Here is a 13928-nt window from a genome sequence, read left to right as displayed (position 1 = left end):
TACAGAAATCATCCTTAAATGTCATTATCAGAAGCAACAACTGGCTAGTAACTAACCAGTCTAAGTGCTTCTCTAACAGATTAATGAAGAATTTGATAATGTAACTCAAATTATATATGGCATTAGAAACATTAAGTGACATTTAAAGGCTGTCAAGCCTAGAGATAATCAATTGATTGCTACCATAAAGTCATCTGCTTAGTAAACCCAGCAGTAATGCTGCTGTTATAGTGAGTATGGAAATAGGTCAAACATACAAATCCCTGCACTTTTCTTAAAAATACGTCCCTTAAAACCAATCTACTTAAAAAGCGAAATTTAGTGCTCAATTATTTTGACAGACACTTAGATCATTAACTATCTGGTCTCTGTAAACCATAAAACATGGTAAAATATTTCCTAAGATTAAACAAAATTACTAGAATACTCTGCATCCTTGCCCAAGTGCAATCCTAGTGTTGAGATAGAAGTCTTACAGCTAATATTAGCAATTCGTTGAGGAGTCATTTATCAGAAACTTCTCCCCAAATAGATGAACAATGATGCTTTCTGCACATAAGGCAGATTCAAGGCAAGAGACTTATTAATAGCTTGAAGTTCAAAGATACATAGCTCTGAACATCATGCTATTAGTATTAGCACACTGACAAATAAGCAAAATGCAGTAACTGTATGAGAGTCTCTTAAAGCCCTTCTGCTAGTTCACAAGCAATGTAAGTAGAAGTTTTATTAGTTCACTACAGACTTTTCCTGGCAGTCTATACACAAGATTAAAATTAGACAATTTTTAACTTGTTAAAAATATATAGTCTACATGCTTAACCAATAGCCAAGTAACAACTTTCTAAGCAATTGTTACCTTACCATCTAATTACCTGAAGAGAGTATTCAAACATTTTAAGTCTGGTTAACACACATCCACTTATACTTCATCCGACCCTCCTTCCTTTGACTACAATAACATATCTAATTGGAAAGTGTGTGAGAAGAGCAGAGGCTACACACATCCACCTACTGTGTAACCTACAGACCAGCCTAGGTCCTCAACACTGCATGATGCTCATGTTCTGCAATTCTGGGATACCTGCTTAGCTGCATTTCTTCTGAAGCATCAGGGGGTTTATCTCAGAACCAATTTAAACATGTGAAAGCTGTAATAATGGGTCAGGCAACTTGAAGCCTCTAAGAGAAAACTTCCACCTCTTCTTAAAGATACCCGATGGCAACTGACAGTCCTCAACTGTGCCACTATTTCAGAAAGCCAACAGGTGCTGGGTATTTGGCAGGTGGAATGCTTTGATGTCCTACCACCTCTGCTTCACCGATAACTGTTCTTCGTATTTATGACAGCACAACATCAAACACACACACTGTTCATTCTAGTTGGCCTTTCGGGTACATACTGAGCTCTCAAACAGACATGCTTCTCCTAAGGTGAACATGCAAAGCATTCACAGTTGTACAATATAAAGTTGCAAGGTCGACCCACCATTTAGGCTTTATGGGTTTCTCTGTGTTACCCTGGACACCAATCTTACTTCCTGGCTCAAAAATAGGGATCTTCACGGAAACCATGTTACCCAGCATCACAGGAAGAGCTACTGGAGAGCTGCATGTGACAGCACAAGCTTACATGTGGTAAAACACAGCAGCCAGACAGCTCAAAGCACAGGAAAACTGCTGATTTGGTTGTTTGTTGTGTTCCAACAGCCTCAGTAACTTCCACAGCAAAACGGAGCACCTTTTCAAGACCATGCCATAGACATACACACAGGATGGCAAACCCATTGCTGCCCTAAAACATTTCAGCTACCCTCATCACAACAACTTCCCAAGATTGTATTTAGGCCCAGTTAAATTCAGCTTCATTCTAGGCATTTTCTGCTGTAGCTTAATAACGTTTATGACAACATACCAGTGGTAGCCTCCAAGTTGTTAATACAAAGTAAGTTGAGCTCCTTAAATGTCACTTTGGGACAGACCTTAAGTTATTTTTAAGTTTTACTACTGAAACTCTGTGCAACATTCACAAACATCCCGTCAGAAGGGGAAACAGAGATGTAAAATTACATCCTCACCAGTGTTTTGACTGCACAGTGACATCACAAATTCATACTCCATTGAGGTTGCCACATGACCGAATAGCAACTTCATGCTTTCCTCTGAATCTCTTGGTGTACAGTCATGACAATCAGCATGTCCCAATCTGACGGTAACCCAAGATAATTTATTTTTTTTTAATCTGTACTATCTATCACAGTGTTCTAAAACAAGACTACCATTCCATAACAGCACAGAGACCTAAGAAGGTCTACGTTTTTGTGGGACAGCGTTTGGAGGTTTGATTTTTTGGTTTGTTTTGTTGGTTTTTTTAACTGTCTTCCATCAAACTCCATTGACCAAGCAACCGCTAAAGCTTTATCTGTACCAAACTAATCTAGATGACTCGATATCTATATATACTGATCATCTACCTCTACTAAGTCTTAGCTGAATATTTGTTTCAATGTTCTGACGCAGTGAATGCCACTGGAAACAATTCTAGCAAAACCTGAAAAACGGAGAAAATCACATACATATACACTAGGCTTCATGTAAATGCAAGGTTGCAGACCTTACAAGTGTGCTTAACTTGGGACGCACACAGCAGTATGCAGCAGCATCCTGCAGTTTGAGAAGCAAGAGTTTGGAAACCTAACAGATTAACTCCTTCTGTTGTTTTGGTAAGTGACGAGCTAAACATCCTCCCAGAATGGTATAGCGAAGTACACAACCTATGAATGTAAAATGGAAGACTATGAAGGGTAACACCTCGCATCTATCATGCACCAGTAGGAGCTTTTTTTGTCTCAGTACCAGATTTTGCCATTTACCAAAAACCATGGCTGTATCTCCTAAGGTGTGGTTAAACTAGCTTGTGAAACAGATTTTTTTTTTTCCCATTTAATTTAGAAACCACAATCTCTTCCGAGTCAACATGGAAGACTCCAACAGAGAAACCTAGCAACAATTATCCAGCCTTAGAGCTCACAGTAAATGGTGCTGTGGGGGAAGCCACAACTAATAAACCCATCAAAGAGTTTATTTACAAATAAGATATCTCCATCACTGTGGCTTTAATCAAGTTCAGCTCTTCTTCTGGAAGTCAGCAGTTCAATTCAGGAATCGCTGATCCTCAGCCTGAGTTACATTAAGCGAGTATTCAGGAAAGCTCACTGACCAGAGCAGCTCACTCCGTGGGATAAGTGAGCTGCGGGCCTCTGCAAACCAGCACGCGTCGCTTATTCCCCGGCACATCGCAGTCACGGCAGGACACACAGTTCTGATCCCGAGACAAATAAAGGACAGGAAGGCTGAGGTCTAGGAACCGAGCCAAGGCCGCACTGAGAAAACGCGGAACGCGGCGCAGCCCGCCTGCCCCAGAGCTGCTCCCGCGGGCCACCGGCAGCCCAAGGCGCTGGCAGAGCCCGGCGGCGAGCGGCTGGCCCGGCCGCGGGGGTGTCCCTCCCGCAGGCCGCGCACGTCCGCGCCCAGCAGCGGCCCAGGCCGCACCGCCCGTCCCCCGCCGCGGCAGCGCTGGAGGAGCCGGCAGCGCCCCCGGAACGGCCCCGCGCCGCCCGCAGCGCCGGGCGCGCCCCACGGCGGGAGAGGCCCGCCCCGGCCCCGGCCCCGAGCGCTCCGCCCGGCGCCCGGCCTACGGCACGCACCGCGGCCCGCCGCCACCCGGCGCCTACCTGGCAGAAGCCCCGGCAGTAGGCCCGGGACGAGGCCTCCGACACCTCCTGCTCGCGCAGCTCCGTCTGCAGCTGCCAGAGGCGGGCTCGGAGCGCCGCCACCAGCCGCTGCATCTCGGGCCGCGGAGCCGCCTCGGCCTCAGCGTCCGCCATCTGCGCCCGACCCCACTGCGCGTAGGCAAGGATCACGTGACTCGCAGCCACTGACCTCATCGTCCTGGGACGCCGTCACGTGACGCACTCGTGACACAGCGCGCGTGTCGCAGCCCACGCGACCCGCCGTCGGGGGCGGCGAGCGGGCGTTTCCCGGCGACTGGCGTCACGTGGCGGGAGCCCGTCACCCGCGTGCGCGTCTCTGCGGGGGGAGCGGGCGCGCGGGGCTGCCCCGCCCCCCGCCGCGCGCCCCGCCCGCCTCAGCGCCGCCCTGCGCGGGAAGCGGCGGCGGCTCCGCCTGTGGGTTGAGCCCGGCGTTCCGCCCGGCCTGGCGCGGGGTCCCGCGGGCCGCCGCCCCGCGCGCTCCTCCCGCCCGCGGAAGCGCGGCACCGGCGCCCGGCGGCGCCCGGCGGCGGGGGAGGTGGTCCGGGGCGGGCTGCGCGGTTTTGTCCCGCAGCTGGTCCCCGCGCTGGCACCGGCGGCTCCCGCCTCTTACAGGGCGCATCGCAGAGCGGGAGCCGCCCCAAAGGTACCGGCGGGCACCGGGGAGCGTCCGCCTCCGCGCTGGGGCTGCGCGCCCGGCGGGCCCGCCTCACCCGCGCGTGGTGGGGGCGGGGCGGGCACGGGGCTGCGGTCTGCGCGCGGCGGGGCGGAGCGGGCGTCCCGCTCCCCTGCCCGTGTCTGATCCCGCTCCCCTGCCCGTGTCTGATCCCGCTCCCCTGCCCGTGTCTGATCCCGCTCCCCTGCCAGTGCCGTGATCCCGCTCCCCTGCCCGTGTCTGATCCCGCTCCCCTGCCCGTGCCTGATCCCGCTCCCCTGCCCGTGCCCTGATCCCGCTCCGCTGCCCGTGCCCTGATCCCGCTCCGCTGCCCGTATCTGATCCCGCTCCCCTGCCCGTGTCTGATCCCGCTCCCCTGCCCGTGCCCTGATCCCGCTCCCCTGCCCGTGCCCTGATCCCGCTCCCCTGCCCGTGCCCTGATCCCGCTCCGCTGCCCGTATCTGATCCCGCTCCCCTGCCCGTGCCCTGATTCCGCTCCGCTGCCCGTATCTGATCCCGCTCCGCTGCCCGTGTCTGATCCCGCTCCCCTGCCCGTGCCCTGATCCCGCTCCCCTGCCCGTGTCTGATCCCGCTCCCCTGCCCGTGCCCTGATCCCGCTCCGCTGCCTGTGCCCTGATCCCGCTCCCCTGCCCGTGTCTGATCCCGCTCCCCTGCCCGTGCCCTGATCCCGCTCCGCTGCCCGTGCCGTGATCCCGCTCCCCTGCCCGTGCCCTGATCCCGCTCCCCTGCCCGTGCCCTGATCCCGCTCCGCTGCCCGTATCTGATCCCGCTCCCCTGCCTGTGTCTGATCCCGCTCCGCTGTCCGTGCCGTGATCCCGCTCCCCTGCCCGTGCCCTGATCCCGCTCCCCTGCCCGTGCCCTGATCCCGCTCCCCTGCCCGTGTCTGATCCCGCTCCCCTGCCCGTGTCTGATCCCGCTCCCCTGCCAGTGCCGTGATCCCGCTCCCCTGCCCGTGTCTGATCCCGCTCCCCTGCCCGTGTCTGATCCCGCTCCCCTGCCCGTGTCTGATCCCGCTCCCCTGCCAGTGCCGTGATCCCGCTCCCCTGCCCGTGCCCTGATCCCGCTCCCCTGCCCGTATCTGATCCCGCTCCCCTGCCCGTGTCTGATCCCGCTCCCCTGCCCGTGTCTGATCCCGCTCCCCTGCCCGTGTCTGATCCCGCTCCCCTGCCCGTGCCCTGATCCCGCTCCCCTGCCCGTGTCTGATCCCGCTCCCCTGCCCGTGTCTGATCCCGCTCCGCTGCCCGTGTCTGATCCCGCTCCCCTGCCCGTGTCTGATCCCGCTCCCCTGCCCGTGTCTGATCCCGCTCCCCTGCCCGTGTCTGATCCCGCTCCCCTGCCCGTGTCTGATCCCGCTCCCCTGCCCGTGTCTGATCCCGCTCCCCTGCCCGTGTCTGATCCCGCTCCGCTGCCCGTGTCTGATCCCGCTCCCCTGCCCGTGCCCTGATCCCGCTCCCCTGCCCGTGCCCTGATCCCGCTCCCCTGCCCGTGTCTGATCCCGCTCCCCTGCCCGTGCCCTGATCCCGCTCCCGCTCCCCTGCCCTGATCCCGCTCCCCTGCCCGTGCCCTGATCCCGCTCCGCTGCCCGTGTCTGATCCCGCTCCCCTGCCCGTGTCTGATCCCGCTCCCCTGCCCGTGCCCTGATCCCGCTCCCCTGCCCGTGCCCTGATCCCGCTCCCCTGCCCGTGTCTGATCCCGCTCCGCTGCCTGTGCCCTGATCCCGCTCCCCTGCCCGTGCCCTGATCCCGCTCCCGCTCCCCTGCCCTGATCCCGCTCCCCTGCCCGTGTCTGATCCCGCTCCCCTGCCCGTGTCTGATCCCGCTCCCCTGCCCGTGTCTGATCCCGCTCCCCTGCCCGTGTCTGATCCCGCTCCCCTGCCCGTGCCCTGATCCCGCTCCCCTGCCCGTGTCTGATCCCGCTCCCCTGCCCGTGTCTGATCCCGCTCCCCTGCCCGTGTCTGATCCCGCTCCCCTGCCCGTGTCTGATCCCGCTCCCCTGCCCGTGTCTGATCCCGCTCCCCTGCCCGTGTCTGATCCCGCTCCCCTGCCCGTGTCTGATCCCGCTCCCCTGCCCGTGTCTGATCCCGCTCCGCTGCCCGTGTCTGATCCCGCTCCCCTGCCCGTGCCCTGATCCCGCTCCCCTGCCCGTGCCCTGATCCCGCTCCCCTGCCCGTGTCTGATCCCGCTCCCCTGCCCGTGCCCTGATCCCGCTCCCGCTCCCCTGCCCTGATCCCGCTCCCCTGCCCGTGCCCTGATCCCGCTCCGCTGCCCGTGTCTGATCCCGCTCCGCTGCCCGTGTCTGATCCCGCTCCCCTGCCCGTGCCCTGATCCCGCTCCCCTGCCCGTGTCTGATCCCGCTCCCCTGCCCGTGTCTGATCCCGCTCCCCTGCCCGTGCCCTGATCCCGCTCCGCTGCCCGTGCCCTGATCCCGCTCCCCTGCCCGTGCCCTGATCCCGCTCCCCTGCCCGTGCCCTGATCCCGCTCCCCTGCCCGTGTCTGATCCCGCTCCCCTGCCCGTGCCCTGATCCCGCTCCCCTGCCCGTGCCCTGATCCCGCTCCCCTGCCCGTATCTGATCCCGCTCCCCTGCCCGTGCCCTGATCCCGCTCCCCTGCCCGTGCCCTGATCCCGCTCCCCTGCCCGTGTCTGATCCCGCTCCCCTGCCCGTGTCTGATCCCGCTCCCCTGCCCGTGCCCTGATCCCGCTCCCCTGCCCGTATCTGATCCCGCTCCGCTGCCCGTGCCCTGATCCCGCTCCCCTGCCCGTGCCCTGATCCCGCTCCCCTGCCCGTGCCCTGATCCCGCTCCCCTGCCCGTATCTGATCCCGCTCCCCTGCCCGTGCCTGATCCCGCTCCCCTGCCCGTGTCTGATCCCGCTCCGCTGCCCGTGCCGTGATCCCGCTCCCCTGCCCGTGCCCTGATCCCGCTCCGCTGCCCGTATCTGATCCCGCTCCCCTGCCCGTGCCCTGATCCCGCTCCCCTGCCCGTATCTGATCCCGCTCCGCTGCCCGTGTCTGATCCCGCTCCCCTGCCCGTGTCTGATCCCGCTCCCCTGCCCGTGCCCTGATCCCGCTCCGCTGCCTGTGCCCTGATCCCGCTCCCCTGCCCGTGTCTGATCCCGCTCCCCTGCCCGTGCCCTGATCCCGCTCCGCTGCCCGTGCCGTGATCCCGCTCCCCTGCCCGTGCCCTGATCCCGCTCCCCTGCCCGTGCCCTGATCCCGCTCCGCTGCCCGTGCCGTGATCCCGCTCCCCTGCCCGTGCCCTGATCCCGCTCCGCTGCCCGTGCCCTGATCCCGCTCCGCTGCCCGTATCTGATCCCGCTCCCCTGCCCGTGTCTGATCCCGCTCCCCTGCCCGTGCCCTGATCCCGCTCCCCTGCCCGTGCCCTGATCCCGCTCCCCTGCCCGTGCCCTGATCCCGCTCCGCTGCCCGTATCTGATCCCGCTCCCCTGCCCGTGCCCTGATTCCGCTCCGCTGCCCGTATCTGATCCCGCTCCGCTGCCCGTGTCTGATCCCGCTCCCCTGCCCGTGCCCTGATCCCGCTCCCCTGCCCGTGTCTGATCCCGCTCCCCTGCCCGTGCCCTGATCCCGCTCCGCTGCCTGTGCCCTGATCCCGCTCCCCTGCCCGTGTCTGATCCCGCTCCCCTGCCCGTGCCCTGATCCCGCTCCGCTGCCCGTGCCGTGATCCCGCTCCCCTGCCCGTGCCCTGATCCCGCTCCCCTGCCCGTGCCCTGATCCCGCTCCGCTGCCCGTATCTGATCCCGCTCCCCTGCCTGTGTCTGATCCCGCTCCGCTGTCCGTGCCGTGATCCCGCTCCCCTGCCCGTGCCCTGATCCCGCTCCCCTGCCCGTGCCCTGATCCCGCTCCCCTGCCCGTGTCTGATCCCGCTCCCCTGCCCGTGTCTGATCCCGCTCCCCTGCCAGTGCCGTGATCCCGCTCCCCTGCCCGTGTCTGATCCCGCTCCCCTGCCCGTGCCCTGATCCCGCTCCGCTGCCCGTGCCCTGATCCCGCTCCCCTGCCCGTGCCCTGATCCCGCTCCCCTGCCCGTATCTGATCCCGCTCCCCTGCCCGTGCCCTGATCCCGCTCCCCTGCCCGTATCTGATCCCGCTCCCCTGCCCGTGCCCTGATCCCGCTCCCCTGCCCGTGCCCTGATCCCGCTCCCCTGCCCGTGCCCTGATCCCGCTCCGCTGCCCGTGTCTGATCCCGCTCCGCTGCCCGTGCCGTGATCCCGCTCCCCTGCCCGTGCCCTGATCCCGCTCCGCTGCCCGTGTCTGATCCCGCTCCGCTGCCCGTATCTGATCCCGCTCCGCTGCCCGTGCCCTGATCCCGCTCCGCTGCCCGTATCTGATCCCGCTCCCCTGCCCGTGTCTGATCCCGCTCCCCTGCCCGTGCCCTGATCCCGCTCCCCTGCCCGTGCCCTGATCCCGCTCCCCTGCCCGTGTCTGATCCCGCTCCCCTGCCCGTGTCTGATCCCGCTCCCCTGCCTGTGTCTGATCCCGCTCCCCTGCCCGTGCCCTGATCCCGCTCCCCTGCCCGTGCCGTGATCCCGCTCCCCTGCCCGTGTCTGATCCCGCTCCCCTGCCCGTGTCTGATCCCGCTCCCCTGCCCGTGCCCTGATCCCGCTCCGCTGCCCGTGCCCTGATCCCGCTCCCCTGCCCGTGCCCTGATCCCGCTCCCCTGCCCGTATCTGATCCCGCTCCCCTGCCCGTGCCCTGATCCCGCTCCCCTGCCCGTATCTGATCCCGCTCCCCTGCCCGTGCCCTGATCCCGCTCCCCTGCCCGTGCCCTGATCCCGCTCCGCTGCCCGTGTCTGATCCCGCTCCGCTGCCCGTGCCGTGATCCCGCTCCCCTGCCCGTGCCCTGATCCCGCTCCGCTGCCCGTGTCTGATCCCGCTCCGCTGCCCGTATCTGATCCCGCTCCGCTGCCCGTGCCCTGATCCCGCTCCGCTGCCCGTATCTGATCCCGCTCCCCTGCCCGTGCCCTGATCCCGCTCCCCTGCCCGTGTCTGATCCCGCTCCCCTGCCCGTGCCCTGATCCCGCTCCCCTGCCCGTGCCCTGATCCCGCTCCCCTGCCCGTGCCCTGATCCCGCTCCCCTGCCCGTGCCCTGATCCCGCTCCCCTGCCCGTGTCTGATCCCGCTCCCCTGCCCGTGCCCTGATCCCGCTCCCCTGCCCGTGCCCTGATCCCGCTCCCCTGCCCGTGCCCTGATCCCGCTCCCCTGCCCGTGTCTGATCCCGCTCCGCTGCCCGTGCCGTGATCCCGCTCCCCTGCCCGTACCCTGATCCCGCTCCGCTGCCCGTGCCCTGATCCCGCTCCGCTGCCCGTATCTGATCCCGCTCCCCTGCCTGTGTCTGATCCCGCTCCACTGTCCGTGCCGTGATCCCGCTCCCCTGCCCGTGCCCTGATCCCGCTCCCCTGCCCGTGCCGTGATCCCGCTCCCCTGCCCGTGTCTGATCCCGCTCCGCTGCCCGTGTCTGATCCCGCTCCGCTGCCCGTATCTGATCCCGCTCCGCTGCCCGTGCCCTGATCCCGCTCCGCTGCCCGTATCTGATCCCGCTCCCCTGCCCGTGTCTGATCCCGCTCCCCTGCCCGTGCCCTGATCCCGCTCCCCTGCCCGTGCCCTGATCCCGCTCCCCTGCCCGTGTCTGATCCCGCTCCCCTGCCCGTGTCTGATCCCGCTCCCCTGCCTGTGTCTGATCCCGCTCCCCTGCCCGTGCCCTGATCCCGCTCCCCTGCCCGTGCCGTGATCCCGCTCCCCTGCCCGTGTCTGATCCCGCTCCCCTGCCCGTGTCTGATCCCGCTCCCCTGCCCGTGCCCTGATCCCGCTCCGCTGCCCGTGCCCTGATCCCGCTCCCCTGCCCGTGCCCTGATCCCGCTCCCCTGCCCGTATCTGATCCCGCTCCCCTGCCCGTGCCCTGATCCCGCTCCCCTGCCCGTATCTGATCCCGCTCCCCTGCCCGTGCCCTGATCCCGCTCCCCTGCCCGTGCCCTGATCCCGCTCCGCTGCCCGTGTCTGATCCCGCTCCGCTGCCCGTGCCGTGATCCCGCTCCCCTGCCCGTGCCCTGATCCCGCTCCGCTGCCCGTGTCTGATCCCGCTCCGCTGCCCGTATCTGATCCCGCTCCGCTGCCCGTGCCCTGATCCCGCTCCGCTGCCCGTATCTGATCCCGCTCCCCTGCCCGTGTCTGATCCCGCTCCCCTGCCCGTGCCCTGATCCCGCTCCCCTGCCCGTGTCTGATCCCGCTCCCCTGCCCGTGTCTGATCCCGCTCCCCTGCCCGTGCCGTGATCCCGCTCCCCTGCCCGTGTCTGATCCCGCTCCCCTGCCCGTATCTGATCCCGCTCCCCTGCCCGTGCCCTGATCCCGCTCCCCTGCCCGTATCTGATCCCGCTCCCCTGCCCGTGCCCTGATCCCGCTCCCCTGCCCGTGCCCTGATCCCGCTCCCCTGCCCGTGCCCTGATCCCGCTCCCCTGCCCGTGCCCTGATCCCGCTCCGCTGCCCGTGTCTGATCCCGCTCCGCTGCCCGTGCCGTGATCCCGCTCCCCTGCCCGTGCCCTGATCCCGCTCCGCTGCCCGTGTCTGATCCCGCTCCGCTGCCCGTATCTGATCCCGCTCCGCTGCCCGTGCCCTGATCCCGCTCCGCTGCCCGTATCTGATCCCGCTCCCCTGCCCGTGTCTGATCCCGCTCCCCTGCCCGTGCCCTGATCCCGCTCCCCTGCCCGTGTCTGATCCCGCTCCCCTGCCCGTGTCTGATCCCGCTCCCCTGCCCGTGCCGTGATCCCGCTCCCCTGCCCGTGTCTGATCCCGCTCCCCTGCCCGTGTCTGATCCCGCTCCCCTGCCCGTGCCCTGATCCCGCTCCGCTGCCCGTGCCCTGATCCCGCTCCCCTGCCCGTGCCCTGATCCCGCTCCCCTGCCCGTATCTGATCCCGCTCCCCTGCCCGTGCCCTGATCCCGCTCCCCTGCCCGTATCTGATCCCGCTCCCCTGCCCGTGCCCTGATCCCGCTCCCCTGCCCGTGCCCTGATCCCGCTCCCCTGCCCGTGCCCTGATCCCGCTCCCCTGCCCGTGTCTGATCCCGCTCCCCTGCCCGTGTCTGATCCCGCTCCCCTGCCCGTGCCCTGATCCCGCTCCCCTGCCCGTGCCCTGATCCCGCTCCCCTGCCCGTGTCTGATCCCGCTCCCCTGCCCGTGCCCTGATCCCGCTCCCCTGCCCGTGCCCTGATCCCGCTCCCCTGCCCGTGCCCTGATCCCGCTCCCCTGCCCGTGTCTGATCCCGCTCCGCTGCCCGTGCCGTGATCCCGCTCCCCTGCCCGTACCCTGATCCCGCTCCGCTGCCCGTGCCCTGATCCCGCTCCGCTGCCCGTATCTGATCCCGCTCCCCTGCCTGTGTCTGATCCCGCTCCGCTGTCCGTGCCGTGATCCCGCTCCCCTGCCCGTGCCCTGATCCCGCTCCCCTGCCCGTGCCGTGATCCCGCTCCCCTGCCCGTGTCTGATCCCGCTCCCCTGCCCGTGTCTGATCCCGCTCCCCTGCCCGTGCCCTGATCCCGCTCCCCTGCCCGTGCCGTGATCCCGCTCCCCTGCCCGTGCCCTGATCCCGCTCCCCTGCCCGTGCCCTGATCCCGCTCCCCTGCCCGTGCCCTGATCCCGCTCCCCTGCCCGTGCCCTGATCCCGCTCCCCTGCCCGTGCCGTGATCCCGCTCCCCTGCCCGTGCCCTGATCCCGCTCCCCTGCCCGTGTCTGATCCCGCTCCCCTGCCCGTGCCCTGATCCCGCTCCCCTGCCCGTGTCTGATCCCGCTCCCCTGCCCATACTCTGCCTAATCAGACGTAAGCAGCGGGAGGGCAACAACCCCCGTCCGCCTGGCCAGAGTTACCTGCTCTTTTCCACCTCAGCCTCTGCAAGGTGAATGGGAAAGGGGGAGGGGTGAGGTGGGGAAGACTTGGGGTAAATTGAGGTGGAAGCATCTGGGAGGCTTGCCCATACGTTCACCTCATAGTTTTGCAGTATGAAGCAAACGGAGTGTCTCGTGTGCTTAACGCTTGGAGAGGTGGCTGAAACCTACGATGGATTAGGAATAGCAAAACTACCTGCCTGCAGATTTAATGCTGAAGGGGTGGCCTGGGAAGGAGAGGAGATATGTACAAGAAGAGCGTGGAGCTCCGGTGCCACCAATGTGCTTGTGAGCTTTTGCCCATCCCCATTATTCTCCAAGTTAAATGGTTCTGCATTTTTCCTGTTGAGAGCAAGTGTCTCCTAGATACCCCTCTGGCTTGCATGATAGGGTGAACAACAGTCTGTACGAGAAATCGACTGCTGGGGGGGGGGGGGGCAGGGGCTATTGTTCCCTCTTCAGAGTGGAGCCTTGCCCCTTTCCAAAATGTGGGAGAGTCCTCTCCTTGCACAAGACATTATATGGGGCCATGGATGTATGGAAAAAACTTTTTACATAAAAGTATTTATTACATAAAAATAAAATGTGGCTTCACATTTCTACAAGTCTGCCGCAGAAGCTTTAACGGGTCTGGGGTGAGCGTGCATTGAAGAGGTAACGGGGCAAAGGGACAGTCCTGTGAGCCAAAACACGGGACCACCACTCAGCCTTGCTCATCCAAAGGCAAGACCCACCTGTGAGTCTACCCAAGAGCCCCAACCACCCCCACTCCCGACTCCTGCTCTGCTAAAAGCGGTCTTTGTCCTAGCTAGTCATACGTGTTTCACTGGCACAAGGTAGTGTGTTAAAGAAAATGCATTTTGAATTAAGAACTTTAAAGTGCTGAAGCTGCTAAATGGCAGAACCAGGCCTCAGCCCTTGCATAGCCCTAATCCAAGGCTGGTTTAAACTTCATCAGGTTAATCAGTGGGAGAACAGAGAAACAATAGATGATAAATTGTATGCACAGGTGCTCTGAGAAACACAGCTGTTTTTAAAAAAAATAGTATATGTGAATAAAATTGCTTGTTCAAAGACTAAGTGTGCTTAAAGGATTGTGTGAGTTAAAGCTGACAGAAAGGAGATCATGATGGGAGGAGGAGACTGGAACCGAATAGATGAATCAGTTGGGACAGGGTCAGATGATGCATTCACAGAACTGACAAGACCAAAGGAAACTTCTAAAAACTTCAGACGTTGACTAATGATTTGATAAGCGTATATAAGCTGTGCTGTATCCCTTGGTTCTCTGCCACTCACTGGGGTGGTGGCCCAGCTCTGAGTCATGACTAAAGCAAGCCCAGCGGCACCCAGGGCTGTGTGAATTTCTCCTTTTAACAGCTGCAATCACTGGGGCTTATCTGTAGGAAAAAACCTTGCACCAACAGGTTCCTTGTGCTGCTGCTTCTGCCTCGATAATGGGTGGGGCACAGACAGAAAGAATTGTAGAGGAATGAAGGCAGGTTAATTAACATTGATAACATACAGCGGTGGGCTGGCTTCAGGGGCGGGGGGCTTGGCTGATGTGGATGAGGTGCAGCTGTGGCTGGTTCTGCTGAGTA

At 62.6% G+C, this 13928-nt stretch overlaps 1 protein-coding gene and 1 long non-coding RNA gene across 2 annotated transcripts in view; one reads left to right on the top strand and one right to left on the bottom strand.

Moving 5' to 3' along the window:
* The window catches only part of RLF (RLF zinc finger), a 41869-nt gene extending 37907 nt beyond the window's left edge, over positions 1–3962 (bottom strand). Inside the window, exon 1 of the mRNA XM_055801079.1 lies at positions 3735–3962. Coding sequence (XP_055657054.1) covers positions 3735–3947 — 213 coding nt within the window. The 5' untranslated portion in view covers positions 3948–3962. The remainder of the gene's footprint in view (positions 1–3734) is intronic.
* A 37-nt stretch (positions 3963–3999) lies between these two features.
* Positions 4000–13403, top strand: LOC114011431 (uncharacterized). The gene is made up of 3 exons (XR_008746719.1): positions 4000–4416; positions 12261–12338; positions 12433–13403. It is a non-coding gene; the product is annotated as an uncharacterized LOC114011431 (long non-coding RNA).
* The last annotated feature ends 525 nt before the right edge of the window (positions 13404–13928 follow it).

This window comes from Falco peregrinus, chromosome 3 (assembly GCF_023634155.1).
Source record: "Falco peregrinus isolate bFalPer1 chromosome 3, bFalPer1.pri, whole genome shotgun sequence".
Taxonomy (NCBI): Eukaryota; Metazoa; Chordata; class Aves; order Falconiformes; family Falconidae; genus Falco; species Falco peregrinus.
Note: the sequence above shows the minus strand (reverse complement) of the source record. Positions and strands in the feature narration are given on the sequence as shown.